At 53.0% G+C, this 14,802-nt stretch overlaps 1 protein-coding gene across 1 annotated transcript; it reads left to right on the top strand.

Annotated features, from left to right (window-relative positions):
* Nucleotides 1-2,941: 2,941 nt before the first annotated feature.
* On the top strand, nt 2,942-12,947 carry RLBP1 (retinaldehyde binding protein 1). Its single transcript, XM_032806510.2, has 7 exons — nt 2,942-2,961; nt 4,964-5,092; nt 7,168-7,372; nt 8,847-9,025; nt 10,070-10,228; nt 11,309-11,419; nt 12,136-12,947. Exons 1-7 carry the CDS (start codon nt 2,950-2,952, stop codon nt 12,292-12,294), a joined length of 954 nt encoding a protein of 317 aa, XP_032662401.1. The 5' UTR covers nt 2,942-2,949; the 3' UTR covers nt 12,295-12,947.
* The last annotated feature ends 1,855 nt before the right edge of the window (nt 12,948-14,802 follow it).

Here is a 14,802-nt window from a genome sequence, read left to right on the forward strand (position 1 = left end):
TGCCCTCCCTCCATCCCTCCCACCCAGCCCCCTTAGCCTCCATTCAGTGATTGCTGCCATGGACCCATGTCTCACTGCATTAGAGGACACAGGAAATTTTGCAGGAGCAGGGAGTGGCACTCTGCCCACTTCCTCTGCCCCCACTCTCCTTTCCATACTGCCGAACGCTAATGAGCAAGGCCCAGTTAGACAATAAGAAGCTTTTATACTTCACTAATCGGCCCAAGATCCTACTGGCTCCCCCCTCTCTCCACCCCCCTCCCCCGCCGGCCAAGAGGCCACTTGCTTCCCCCCTCCCACTCCTCGTCTGCCTTTTGTATTTTTTAATGGGGTCTCTTGCCTGTTTTGAGCGGACTTAATTAAAAAGCCGCTGTGAGTGATGCCTTGTGACGGCCTAATCCCAACCCGGTGACTCTACAAAGCTTTCGCCTGGGTTTCCCCCTGCTCCACTCCGGCCCTGCTCACTCCCTCGCTGTCTGTGTCAGGTCTCCGCTCCAGTCCCCCCCAACTGCACACGCTGACCCCTCCAGGACTGTTTGGTTTCTCGCAGCCCGGTAAGTATTCAGGACTATGCGGCTCAGCCTTGTAGTAACAGATGTTAAACCGGGCTTCCTACCTGCTCCCGGGGGCCAGCCCAGGATCATTTCCTACAGCCAGTTCTCCAGGGCGTAGTCTAGTAGTTTGAAGTGCCCTGAGCAAGATGGCTCCCCTTCCTTCCCTTCCCAGCCTGATAGACAACAGGCAGGGGGAAACCACTGTAATGGACTGAGTGGTTTTGACCTAAACAGGTCTAGAGAGACTGGCTTCATTCGCAGGAGGGACTCGGGGTCCTACAAGATGGAGAGCCCCATGCAGCACTGCTGCCAACCTGCCAGTCTGCCTGCTGCAGCAGAAGCTACTCAGAGGAGCTTGGCAGAGACCTTTGTATTTGCAGCTCATCCTCCCTGTTGTATGTTGTCAAACAGGTACTTGTAGTGGCTGCCCATCTGAGCTGCTCACTAGTGCTTGAGTTACCTGCAGCTGTTCCTGGGAGCTTTGGGAACAGGGCATTTGGGTTCTGAGGAGAGAAGGTCTGTTTGTCCATTCAGAACTCTCTCTATTGGTTCTGCCCAGCCCATATGATAGCTTCAGTAACACCACCTCTGGTCCCGCTATGGAAATGGATCTGACTTTCTAAAGAGGACTTGAATGGCAAGTCAAGCAGAAACATCAACCCAACTCTGGCAGAGAACAGGGAGCTAGGAAACAAGCATAATGAAAGGCGTCCTACTGTCTGTGGGTGGAAGTTGATCAAGGAGAATTGTTTTGTCTGATGCGTTCAAACAGGATCCTTCAGAGCTAGGATTTGGGCAATAAAGGGGAACAGATGCTTTTGCCAGTCAGAGAATTGAGGAACCTCTACCTGAAAGAGTGGATCATGCAAGGAAGAGATGCTATGTTGTTTTGCTGTCCAGTGGTTTGAGGTCCAAGCACAGAGCTGAGTGCAGGGCTCAGGATGAGAATAGCAGAGGATTCTGCAGTTCAGGCTCCAAGTGCATTGGCAGCACTGTGTAGGGTACCCCAGGATTGAAATACCTGCTTGTCAATGGGGAATGAAATGATTCCTAGACAGGAGGGACAAGTTCATCTCCCAGTTATACTTGTGCAGCCCCAGCAAAGTCAGGAAATAGGTCCATAGTTTGGAAAGCACTCTGGGTCCTTTGGGATTAAGAGCTTAATAGAAAGAACAAGGAAGAATCTCATTGTTTTGTATTGTTGCTTTTCATAAAACTTCAGGCAGGTCTAGGGAACTGCTCTCACATCAAAAGCATGAAATCCAGATATTGCCTCACATTACAATAGGGGGTTCTGTGCATTCCTCTTCATGTCTCTGCAAAGATTCTTGCAGACTAGCTGTAATCCCTGTATTAGAGAACGGGGAGCCATGGAGTCAAGTAGAGAATTAGAAGTGGGAAGGCACCTTCCTGGGAATTGACCAACACTACTAGGCAACGCTGGCAGCACAAGACATTTGACTGGCAATCCTGGAAAGACTCTTCTAGCTTTATGGGGCCACCACAGAGCTGCATGAAAGCTCCACCAGAAACCTATCTGGGACTATCTGACCTTCTTCTTAGCATATGCACAATGTAGCTCAGGTGGCACGTAACCAGGATTGATCACCAAATTTGGTCCGCTGGTTATAGCATTAGCTTCCCCAGCCCAGACTGGGTACTGATGGGGAGAAAGACATGAACACTGATCTAAGCCTCCAGTCTGACCTTCTTCAGGTGCCTCTGGCCTAGAGTATTCCACAGCCAAAGTGACTCTCACCAGATCCTTTATGGACTGATTGCCAGGCAGAATTCTCAGCTGATTCTGTGCACTGGTTCCAGCCATGCTGCATGGAATCCTTCCATCTGCTTTCTGACCACAATGGAACTAGGTGTTTGTGTCTTCCATGAATGAACAAGATGGAACCTGACCGACTGAGCTCATGGGGTCTGTGGTGATGCCCACTGGGACCTCCTTATTGCTCAGAATATGGTTTGCCAAAATCCCAGATAGGAGCTGTGAGTCCTCAGCATCCCTGAAAAATCAGTCCCAAGGAGTCTGAATAAAGACACCCACATTCCAAGGGTACTTTGGCAAATGTTAACCTTAATGTTTATAAAACTGCTTGAGTTCCATAGACAGAAGGTGGCATTAATTATTATCTGAATTAAGTGAAGGGGGAGGTGGGCATCTGATGGCAAATTCGATTTACATGCTATCTCCAGACAAATTCTTCACCTCTTCTCGTGTAGAGCTGGAGAGCAAGTGGGGTGAGTTCAGGCCAGGGCATGGCTTCCTGGCTGTTATCCAGGGCAGGTGTTGAGGCTGGGGAAAGCTTTAGAAATGCTTCCCCAGCTAGTGTTAATGTGGGATTCTTCCTTGTCTCTTTCAGTGTCCTGTGGATAAGGAAGCAGCATGTCTGCAATAGTGAGTACTTCCATTGTTCAGCTCTGTGCTGTCCCCTCCCCTGCACTAATCGGGAACTCGGGCCAAGAATGGGCCATTGCTCTCCGTTCACTCACAGAGCTGGGGAAAGCCAGCTGGGCTGTAAACATTCCTTATCCACAGTGCCAGGCCCAGGTGATGTGCACAGCCATCTGACTCCCCAGTTTCTCAGCCAGCTAGGTGTGGGGATCTCAGGTTGGCAGTCAGGTTGGATCAGCATTGATGTTAATGGGCACACACACAGACGCATGCTGTTCTGAATGGTCAGGGCAGCGATCTAGTGGCTTGCCATGCAGGTCTTTACACGGTGTTCACTGCACCAATCATGGCTGAATCCTGAGCTCACACATAATGGAAGCTATGGGAATCATAGAATCACAGAATATCAAGGTTGGAAGGGACCTCAGGGGGTCATCTAGTCCAATCCCCTTTTCAAAGCAGGACCAATCCCCAACTAAATCATCCCAGCCAGGGCTTTGTCAAGCCTGACCTTAAAAACCTCTAAGGATAGAGATTCCACCACCTCTTAGGTAACCCATTCCAATGCTTCACCACCCTCCTAGTGAAAAAGTTTTTCCTAAAATCCAACCTAAACCTCCCCCACTGCAACTTAAGATCATTACTCCTTGTTCTGTCACCTGCTACCACTGAGAACAGTTTAGATCCATCCTCTTTGGAACCCCCTTTCAGGTAGTTGAAAGCAGCTATCAAATTCCCCCTCATTCGTCTCTTCTGCACACTAAACAATCCCAGTTCCCTCAGCCTTTCTTCATAAGTCATGTGCTCCAGCCCCCTAATAATTTTTGTTGCCCTCCGCTGGACTCTCTCCAATTTTTCCACATCCTTCTTGTAGTGTGGGGCCCAAAACTGGACACAGTACTCCAGATGAAGCCTCACCAATGTCAAATAGAGGGGAATGACCATGTTCCTCGATCTGCAGGCAATGCCCCTACTTATCTTAGAGAAGTTAGGTGCAACATCTAGCAGGCTGGAAAAGTCCCACTGGCTGGCATCCTGCTGCAGTGACTGAACTGGATCCACTATGCGAGAACATGCAGTCTGCCTAGGTGCCTTCCAGGCCCATTTCTTCTCTTACTTTATAGCCTACAGCTCCAGCCATCAGGAAACTTAATTCCTCCCCTCACTTCCCTCCAGCCCTAATCACTTTTCCCATCCTCCTTTTCCCTACACTTCCTGAGTGTCACCAGCACCTTCTGTTTCTCAAGCTAACAGTCAGGCCCCCACCCACATTCTCCATAGAGCTGGAAGAGGGCAGAAGGGGACACTCTTGGGTGGCAGCACTACCACGTCTCTCATAGCTGGCCATGTGTGTTCTCTGAGCAGCTCCTGTAGCTCACAGTGAAGGACCATGTTCCCTCAGGGTTTCTTAAAAGGCACCCATAAAATCGCGCCATGCCATTTGCCCCCGTCATCGCATGTGCCAATGGGAGATTTGTGTGCACAGAGTAAAAGCATTTGCCAATCTCATGGGCTTGAAGGCTTCTTTCAAATATAAACTAGATTTACTCTGTCAGCCCATGCTAAGTGCAGGAGCCAAAACACAGTGGAAGAGGGAACCTTCTCCCTGTCCAACCCTGACACAGGTCCCATTGCAACCTCTTTTCCCATATAAACCAGAACCAAGCCCTGACACTCCTTACAGTCTGAGGGAACCGTCCCCCTTCTGTTCGCAACACAATTCCCCTCCCGCTCCTGACTCAAACACAGACCCCATTACCTCCCCCAGCCCGAGGGAGCCCCCCACCCCACCCTACCGACTCCCATGGCGACCCTGATACCTTTGCTGGATAAGTCAGCGCAGGGAGCGGGTGTCTTAGATGTTGCCCTGGGCACACTAGGCATCTCTGCCCTCAGTGCTCACTGCATGCACCACCCCAGCTCGGGCCTGGAACAGAGAGGGCTGGGGCACTTCATAGGATGAGCCTTGCAAGGCGTTCTCGTCTAGCTGTGGTTTTGTTCCCAGACTGGAACGTTCCGGATTGTCTCCGAGGAGGAGCAAGCCCTTCGCACCAAACTCGAGAGACTTACCACTAAGGACCATGGCCCCGTCTTCGGAAAGTGTGACAAAGTCCCTCTGCACACCATGCAGAAGGTGAGAACCACGGCATGGGAGACGGGTCAGGGGAAGCCAGGTCCATGGGGAGGTCACATACTGGGGGATGGAGAGCAAGTGAGGGGGCAGGAGGTACCAAAGAGATGGGAACAGGATGGTTTCTCCTTTGAACCATCTGAGGCTGAGCCTCTGCTCCGGCTCATCGTCCCCTCCTACCTATCAACGTTCCCAGCCCTACATTGCTCCCATTACTCAGACAAGACCCTGGTTATTCCCCACCTCCACGAGTGCTACTGACCATGCTAGCCTCTAGATGCCATTGAGCACCCAGCCGGGGCACAGTGCCTTTTTCCAGCTGGTCGGGCTGTATACAATATATTTGCATGGCTGCCTCTTCCTCTGGGGCTTGTACTCCACCCCTCTGCCACTTGGCTGCCTGCTAAAGAGGCTCGTCTGGCTCCTTGCCAGGAGCCCCTGCTGGCTAGCAGAGCACAGGGAGAGATGGTTGTCTGGGGAGATGATTTAACCCCATCCCTGCCAGGCCATGCAGGAACCCCTTTGCTATGTTTCTAGGGGAGCATGAAAAGACTGACCCCCCACAAACGAACCATTGGGTAGTGAGAGAGGAGGAGACAGTGGGGGAGGCAGGTGGCTAAGTGTCAGCCACAAGGAGGCAGAAAGGAGGTGTGATAGAGGAGAGGGATAAGGCTTAGTTGTGAGGCATAGGATGTGTCCCCTCCAGCAGGGTGAGGAAGAGGATTAATCTGCTCTGATCTCAGAGGAAATCCCTCCAATGGATCCTTTGTCTGAGGGAGCAGCTCTAGAAGCTGCCTCACAGGAGCCTCATTTAAGGATGGGAGACGGGACACCAAGTCTCCACAGTGACACCGGCACAGTTGCTCCCCTCCGTAATCTGGGACTTGAGGAGTGATGTGGCCAACAGGTCACAGGCCAGCTGACAGAGAACAGGCCAGGCGATGACATGAAATCTGCCAAGCAAGGCAGAGACACTGTCCCAAATCCTCCATCCCAGAGCAGAGCCAAGGACTGCAGGACTGGAGAGCAACACTGCTCTAACCAGTGAGGGTTAACACAGGCAAATGGGGAGCAGGCATCTTCGAGCCCCTTGAGGGGATCTGACAGTCCTCAAGAAAGGCAAGCAGCAAGAGTGGTGGGGGGCGCGGCAGTGCACAAGGTAGGCTGGAGGGGCATCCACGGAGCGGGGTGGAGCCCCAAGACTGGGATAGCAGAGATGTGGGGCTGCGAGGGTGCTTTAAGGCAGGCCTGAGGTGCCATGGAAACCCCTTAGCTAGATTAGGTTAATCAGAAGGGCATTCAAAGAGCAGTGAGGGGAGGGTCTGCACAGTCCAGTTCTGCTCTGCCTAGCTGCGGCCAGTTAGCCATTTCATGAGCAGTAACTTAGCCCCTCTCTAATGTCAAACCTAAAACCGGCTCTTGGTGCTCAGGCACCCTAAGCTATTGCCTCTGGCAGCTGCTGCTAATACAAGTGATAAATCAGTCCCTCATGGGGGGTTTGGACAGGGCCGCCCAGAGGATTCAGAGGGCCTAGGACAAAGCGGGGGAGCTGCAGCGCTCGTACTCACCTGGCGGCGGTCTGGGTCTTCGGTGGAATTTCGGTGGCGGGGGGCCTTTCAGTCACTCCGCGTCTTCGACAGCACTGAACGGCCCCCCACCACCGAAATGCTGCTGAAAACCCGGAGCAACTGAAGGGCCCCCCACTGCCGAAATGCAGACCAAGACCTAGACTGCAGCCGGGCCAGGGCTCGCGGGGCCTCTGTGAGGCCTGGGGCAAATTGCCTGACTTGCCCCCCCTCTGAGTGGCCCTGGACTTGGAGGCCAGGGCACTGAGAAAGCCCCTGAGCCAAGGATGACTGCACAGGCTGGCAGGCCTGGTCTCTCCTGCAGTTGAAGTGGCAGAGTCTGGGGGCCAGTAAAGCAGCAGCAAATGGCACATGAAGTCACCAGCAGGGGCCTGCACTTCGGGGGCAGGAGGCCCTGTGTTCTGGCTGTGCAGTCATGGGTCCAGGCACCTCACTCCCTCTAAGTACTGCTACTGCTGAATCAGGCGCCTGTCTCCTTCCACCCTGCCTTAGGCAAAGGACGAGCTGAACGAGACAGAGGAGAAGCGGGAGTTGGCCGTGAAGGAGCTCTGGGAGCTGGTGCATGAGAGAGCCAGCGGGGGTGAGGACGTGTGCAAGGCAGTGGCAGAGAAGGTGAAAGAAAAGGATGACTCCTTTCTCCTTCGCTTCATCCGCGCCCGCAAGTTCGACGTCAACAGAGCTTATGAGCTACTGAAAGGTGGAGCACTCCCTTCCTCTCCACTAACCTTCCCTAGTCCCCAACCTGGGGGCCAGAGCACTCCCCACTCCTGGGGGCAGATCCATATCCTCCTTGCATCAACAGTAGTCCATGTCCCACCCCCAGGCCTGCTGTCAGGACAGACATAGGGCTCCATGCAGCATCCATCCCCATTGTCTTACACCCTGCAGAGTGCGGCTGATGTCCCCCAACCTCTCTGGATGACTGGGAGGTGGACCCTGGAGCCATTTGCCCCAGTGTATTCAGCTGCTGCTAGGGTCCAGGTGTAAGAATGATGTAAGGGGAGATGATCATATTGGTCCCTTCTGACCTATGAGTCTATGAGTCTATGAGTCTATAAGAGGTGGGCAAAAAGACTGGAGGTTGTCGGGCAAGCAGATGATGCCAGAGGGGCGGGGGGGGGGGCCAGTGCGGGGCAGGCAGGAGCAGTGAGGTGCTCAGCTCCTCTAGAAGCTCTTATCCTAGGATTCCAGTAGGCAGTGGCAACTGAAGTATCTCTGTGTGCTGACCTGGCCGAGGCAGGTTGGGCTGGAGGGAAGAGGGAGATGGAAAGATGGCCCCAGACTGAGGCGGCCACAAAGGCCTTGGCTGTGGCTCCAGGCTCCTTTGTTTCTGTGTCTGGGATAATGAGGCCATAATTAGTGGCAGTGGATTGGAAGATGAGCAGAAGCTGCTGGCAAGGGAGGCATTTTGTCCATTGGCATTTTCCGAGGGTGAGTTTCCTCATTTCATGCCTGACAGTCTTTAATGACTACAGGATGCCAGGGAAAGTGGGGCTGGGGGTGGGACTGGCTATAAGAGAGTGTGGCGAGTCACCCAGCAGAGGAGGAGTGAAACAACCTACACCATCAAAATCACTGATCAGGCTCCCGAGACTGAGGGCAGACATGGGGGTGTCAGCTGGGGCTCTCGAGATGAGAAGGGGAAATATGGTGCCAGGGAAGGACAACTGTGGCTCCCAGTTGGGGAGAGCTGTGATGTGCCAGGCAGGAGCAGGTTTTTAGCTGTGCTGGTCCCAAACCGCGTACCATCAAGATCCTTGGGTACCAAGCAGGAAAGAAGGGTAATGTTCTATGCTGGGTGGTTCTTCTGAATCTCATTTGAGCAGAATGTGGCACTGCCCTGACCACAGCTAATAGATTCCCCTTGGGATAGGGCTTTGCCCTGTGGAGTACCATTCACTTGTGCAGCGAGTTTAGGGTGCTCCAACCTCTTGTGGCTGACATGAACCAGACCTCACTGGAGTCTGGGCGTCGGCCTTTGTGCAGTCCAAAGCCACACCTTATTCTGCAGTAGGAACACACAAGATCCAGCTAGATCCAGACTCCCTGGCCCTTCACTTATCACAGTGCAAGCTCTTTAGGGGCAGGGCCTGGGCCCGGCGCTCACATCGGGGAAAGGAATTTGTTCTCGTCCCAGACCTTGCATACTCTTTCTCTCTCGCTGACTCCAGGCTATGTAAACTTCCGCCAGCAGTACCCAGAGCTCTTCGATAACCTGACGCCCGAGGCCGTGCGCTGCACCATCGAGGCCGGTTACCCTGGCATCCTGGCCAACAGGGACAAATACGGCCGAGTGGTGATGCTCTTCAACATTGAGAACTGGGACTATGAGGAGATCACCTTTGACGAGGTCAGCTGCGCTGTGCTGCTCTGATATGTCAGAACTCTACTCCCCGTGCACTCCCAGGGCTCCTCTTTCCCTCAGTATTAGAGCCGGGGGTCCCACCTCTCCCATTCTGGGCATTGAGGTCTAAGCAAAGCTCTTTCCCCCAAGCTTGATGTTAGTAAGTAAGTAATATCTCCGTTTGCATGGACAGAGCACATTTCAGCCCAAGGGAACCCTGAACACATTCCACAGGCCATGAAAAGTGGGTATCACAGTGCTAACAGCACTTAAAATTCAGATAGCACGTTTCATCAGCAGAGTGTAGAGTACTTTACAAAGCAAGGTCACTATTGCTATCCCCATTGTACAGAGAGGGGAAGGGACCTGCCCAAGCACACTCAGCAGGTGAGACGAGTCTGCCCTGGTGTAACTTACACGTTCTCTTGATCTGTCTTGATTCATATGGTACCCCATTGTATATATGGGAATCGCCCATGCAGCACTGAAATGCACCAGCCTGTAGTGTGGAATAGGGCAGCTGTTTAACAGCACACAGTAACACCACATACAGGAGTGGTGCCAGGGTTTTTGGTGCCCTAGGCGGGGGTCCTTTCGCGCTCTTGGTCGTTGGTGGCAATTCTGCTGGGGGGAGGTCCTTCCGCACTCCTGGTCTTTGGGGCACTTCGGCGGCGGGTCCTGGAGTGAGTGAAGGACCCACCACAGAATTGACGACGACGACCCGGAGTGCGGAAGGACCCCCAGCTGCTGAATTGCCGCCGCGAGCAGCAAAATGCCGCCCTCCCAAATCCTGGCGCCCTAGGCGACCGCCTAGGTCGCCTAAATGGAAGCACCAGCCCTGACCACATAATGTGGATAAGAAGTGAGGAAGAAACCAGGAGAATTCAGGCAGGCAGATTACAACTGGCAGAGCTGGAATTTGAACAGGGCACTGGGGGTAACACTCTGACTCTGGGGAAATATGCTAGGGGATCCGTAATGGCTGGACCTGGTCAGGCCCTTGCACTTGCATGTTAATGACCTCTCTCTCTCTCACTTCCTCTGGCTCAGATTCTTCGCGCATACTGCGTTATCTTAGAGAAGCTGCTGGAGAATGAAGAGACCCAGATCAACGGACTCTGCATCATTGAGAACTTCAAGGGCTTCACCATGCAACAGGCATCTGGCATCAAACCCTCTGAACTCAAGAAGATGGTGGATATGCTGCAGGTGAAGCTATCCTTCTGCTGCCCCCAAGTAGGCAACAAGAGGGGGATACAGGCTTAGGTTGTCCATAGGAGATGGGACTCAAAGCAGTGGCAAACCAACCCTGTGGAATCTGCAGGGCCATGAGGCATTCACCTGGCCCAGGGAGGGGGATAAGCCAGAGATAACAGCGCTAAGGTATTTTAGGTATAGATCATGCCTTTATGTAGACAGGGTCTACTGTACTAGTAAGATCCATACTGGAGCTCTCATCATTCAGTACTGGTGCCCTGCAGGGACTACACTGGGCAGCCAAGACTCGCTGGTTGATACAAACATCCTTTCTGAAAACAGCACCTTGTAGAGAGAAGTTGAAGCCAAAAATGGTACCATAGTCATGGGTTCATTGGAAGTTCATAATTCCTGTGTAGAGGCAGCTCCACCTAGCAGATGTGGCATTCCCTGGGCTGCTCTTTGCCCTGCTTGGCAGTGCAAGTGTGGTTGGCATCATTCTGCAAGACCATCTTCTCATGCCTTCAGCCCCACCAAAAAGTTACTTCTGAAAGTGAAGTCACCATCCCCTACACTGTTCACTGGCTGATGTTATGTCACGTGCACAAGGTCCATCCCCATCATTCTCCCACTTCTGACACGATTTGGGCCGGGCAACAATTCATACCCAGAATTTGGCTGATCCTGTGCTTTTGGAATGAGACGAAAGAGAGAGGGCTCCAGCAGCTCCTGCAAGGAGAACTAGATTGTAGAGAGGTATTTCTCCTGTGGACTGGGGACCGTTAGTTGCCCTTGAGGTGCTACTGCTGCCTAGCAATGCCTTAGAACACAACTGGCTTTGTACATTGACAGAACAGGATGCACAGTCCTCAGTAGTAGAGTAACACAAAAGGGCCCTCAAGATGAATGCAAGAAGTGGGGTTTTAACAGGGAACAGGGTGATCGGAAATGGAGAGGAGGAGGAAAGAAATAGCTCATCTCTGGTGATTTTTTCCACCTATGCCACCGCTGCCTTGCCCCACCTGGATGCTGCTTTCTTGTGATGCCCATCCTGCCCGTGTAACACTCTGTGTATGGATTTGGGATCTGCAGGACTCCTTCCCAGCTCGATTCAAGGCTGTTCACTTCATCCACCAGCCTTGGTATTTCACCACCACCTACAACGTGGTTAAACCTTTCCTGAAGAGCAAACTCCTGGAGAGGGTAAGTGTGGGGGAAGGGCCAGCATGAACTGTCATTGCAGAGGCAGAGAAGGGTGGGGCCAGGGAACACAAAAGGCTCTGTCCCAAATCAGGACAAAGCAAAGAAAACCCAACGGATCAAGTGATGTCTTTTGCTTCTCTGCCCAATGGCTTCCTTGCTCCTGGTTGGACTCTGCTGCTGTCAGTCTACCAGACAAGGAGAGAAATGCACAGTCACTGGCTAAATGGAGAAACCTGCTCCAACCTGGTTTATCGACCTCCCATTGAGCTGTAGTGTTGCCCGTAGTCAGGGTTTTACTGAGCTGAGCTCTTCCCAGCAATGCCAGAGCGCAGGAGCTGGCAGCTATGCACAGATAGGGCCCTGTAGGAAATGGGTTGAACATGGAGGGGTGTGTGAAGTGGTAGGGGCACCCGCTCACTGCATTTGGCTCACCATGCCTGGATGGTTGACAGTGCTAAGATCACCCCCGCTGCTGTTTCATTTGGGGACCAGCTGGGAAGATGCACTTGCAGTGCCCCCCAAAGAAGAGCTGTTTGGGCAGCTCATGGTTAGTTTGCTGAGGGCCTAAGCCAGCCAGCCATGGGTTCAGGCATCAGCTGGCTTCCTCAGGTCTGGGGCATGCTGTCTAGGAGGATGTGCTCTCCTTTGTGTGTCTGAAAGCCCACGTGCATGAGGCTGTGCTCAGTTCTGTATCCCTCCTTCCCATCTCACTCTAGGTCTTTGTGCATGGGGAGGAGCTGGAGTCCTTCTACCAGGAGATCGATGCTGACATCCTGCCAGCAGATTTTGGTGGTAACCTGCCCAAATATGATGGCAAAGCTATTGCTGAGAAGCTTTTTGGGCCCCGGATCGAGGCCGAAGACACAGCTCTATAAAGCAGATCCCCTCCCTGCTTCCCTATACAATAGGACTAGAAGTGGCCGTTTAACCCCTCCCCCCCCATTCCCCTTACTGTAGCATTGATTGCATGACTGCTTGTGATGATAAACTCTGGGTGCGTACCTCCACCCATGCTCCCTACCCATCCAAACTCCAGCAAGGCAGCAGGGTCTGCTGCCCTGAGTCTTGGGAAGGATCTTCTCTCTCCAGTTGTCCATCAGGGAAAGAAACCCAGACACAGTCTGTTCCATGGTAAGCCGTGAAACTACTAAGAGAGGACAGGGCAGCAACTGAATGGGGAAGAGAGGGTCAGGCTGCTTGGAAGAGGCAATCAGAACTACCACTGCTTATCCCCACCCCTCACCTGAACACTGGACCATAGCTTCTCCCCTGCTCGCCTCCAGCCTGGGTAGTATAGTAGTTGCAAAGTGCCTTTCCCTGTGCTTGCTGGCCTGGCTTGTGAGGGTGCGAGGCAATGGGAAAGCAAATCTCCAAGGCCAGTATTTGCCCATCCACAGCAGCATCCTTGGAGGCCTCGCTAATGACAGGTGGCTACAGCTGAGGAAGGAGAGCAGTGTGGCGGGAAAGCAGCAGGGCAGCCCCCGGTAGTGGAGAGAGAGTGCAGAGCATCACTTGCAACTGTGTGGATGGCACAGCCAGAGTCCATCATTGCAGGAGAGCCCCAAGAAGTGCTGTTTGAAATATGTGCACAAAGAAATAAAGTGCTCAACAGCTGGGATGCTTTGGGTCCCTTTGCACTGGAGGGTCAGGGACTGCACATAAATGGGCCAATGGGCTATCACTGATGGCCAGGAAGAGGCTAGATGCACTGGAGTTTCTAAGGGTTGATGAAAGATCACAGTGCACCTTCCTCCAATGATGCCAGGGGAGCGGGTGCAGCAGAAGGGACACAAGCTACATCAGGAACAGCCAGTGGAAGGTCCTTTCTGTTAGCACCCCCACTAGTGATGCTGACAGCCCTTCTGCCTGGAGAGGCCAAGGCTGGAATGTGTTCTGGAGCCCAAGCTTCCTATTCTCCCTTCTCCAAGGGTCAGGCTCCCTCCTGGCTACTGCCCATGCTGGGAACGCCCAGCCCCTTTCACTGGCACGAAAATCTTGGCTTGGGCTACGAGAAAACACAAAAGGCCTAGCAAGACCTGGGGTGAGGGACTTCCTCCCTCTGCCCCAGGGAGTGTTGGGTGAGGCAGGCGGTGGAACAGCATCTCCAAAGCAGGTGGTGGCTGCATGGTTAAGGCTAGTGATACTGCACTCAGTGGCCCTGCAGGCACCCCACTCCACAGACCAGCAATGTCAGCAAAGCAGGGGGTTAAATATAGGTCAGGATGGAAAGCAATGAGCTTCACACTCTGAGGATGCCTCTCTCCTCCCAGCATTGCAGCAGAACAATGATCTGTGTAAATCAGGAAGCGGGTGAGGCTGGGTACAGAGCAGTTGAGGGGTGACCCCCTTCCCCCAGGTGCTGGCTTATTCCCTGATCGAAGGAGGGAAGCAACTATTTGGAGGGGGTGTGAAGGGGGTGGTGCTGTCTCTTCCACCCTCAGCCCAGGGTAGTTCGACCCACTGGAAGTGATGCTGTTAGGCTTGTTTTATAAAGCAAAGCAGCTCAGACCGGATCACATTAAATGAGCTCACTCCGGCAGGACAGCAGACTACCAAGAGTCTTAATCATGAGCCCTTTGACTTCATTGGCTTCCATGCAACAGGCACAAGAGGAGCCCAAGGAGATTCATGGCTTGGAGAAAAACTAATTTCCCTCTGTCCCAAGACTTCATAGTCACCCTCTACTAGTTAAGCTGCGGCTATAGCCCAATCCCTCTCTCCTTCTCCTCCCCCCCTCACCATTCTCAGCTCTCCAGCTACATACCAGTACCTTTAATTTGCAAAGCAAAATAGCAGAGGCCCATCTGAAATGGTTGGAGATGGAGGATGCCGACAAGGGGTGCATTCATCAGGGCACTGGCTCAGACTCAAACCAAACAGGATGTCTGCTCTGAAGCTGCAGGGAGGCTGGGGCCTGTCTGAATAGGGAGGGCTGGGGCTACATCAGCCTTCCTCAGCAACAGCACCCGTTCTCCCTGCTCATCAATGCATGCAAGCTCCAGACCTGCCCCAGGATCAGGGGGTGATGGGGCAATGGTCAATGACTTGGTTCTGTGTTACTTTACCAATACCCAGTCTGCAATACAGGATCACTCCTGCTAGGGTTTAGTACAGCCCAAAACTCTGCTGGGGCGGCCAGGAGCAGGCAGGTGAGAAGCCACTACTCCCCTTTCAATTTGCATCAACCAGTTCATTGTGGGGACTGGTATCTGCAGCAATCTCAAGGATATTGTGCCACATGGTCATACAGTCAGCAACTTGTGGCAGAACATAAGCTAGTCCAAGCCAGTGATACTGCAACATGGGCCCCTTGCAGGGGATGGGGAGGTGCTTCCCCACAAAGCAGGTACAGAGTTCATAACGTTCCCACTGGCAGAGGATTC

Source organism: Chelonoidis abingdonii, chromosome 9 (assembly GCF_003597395.2).
Source record: "Chelonoidis abingdonii isolate Lonesome George chromosome 9, CheloAbing_2.0, whole genome shotgun sequence".
In the NCBI taxonomy this organism is placed as follows: Eukaryota; Metazoa; Chordata; order Testudines; family Testudinidae; genus Chelonoidis; species Chelonoidis abingdonii.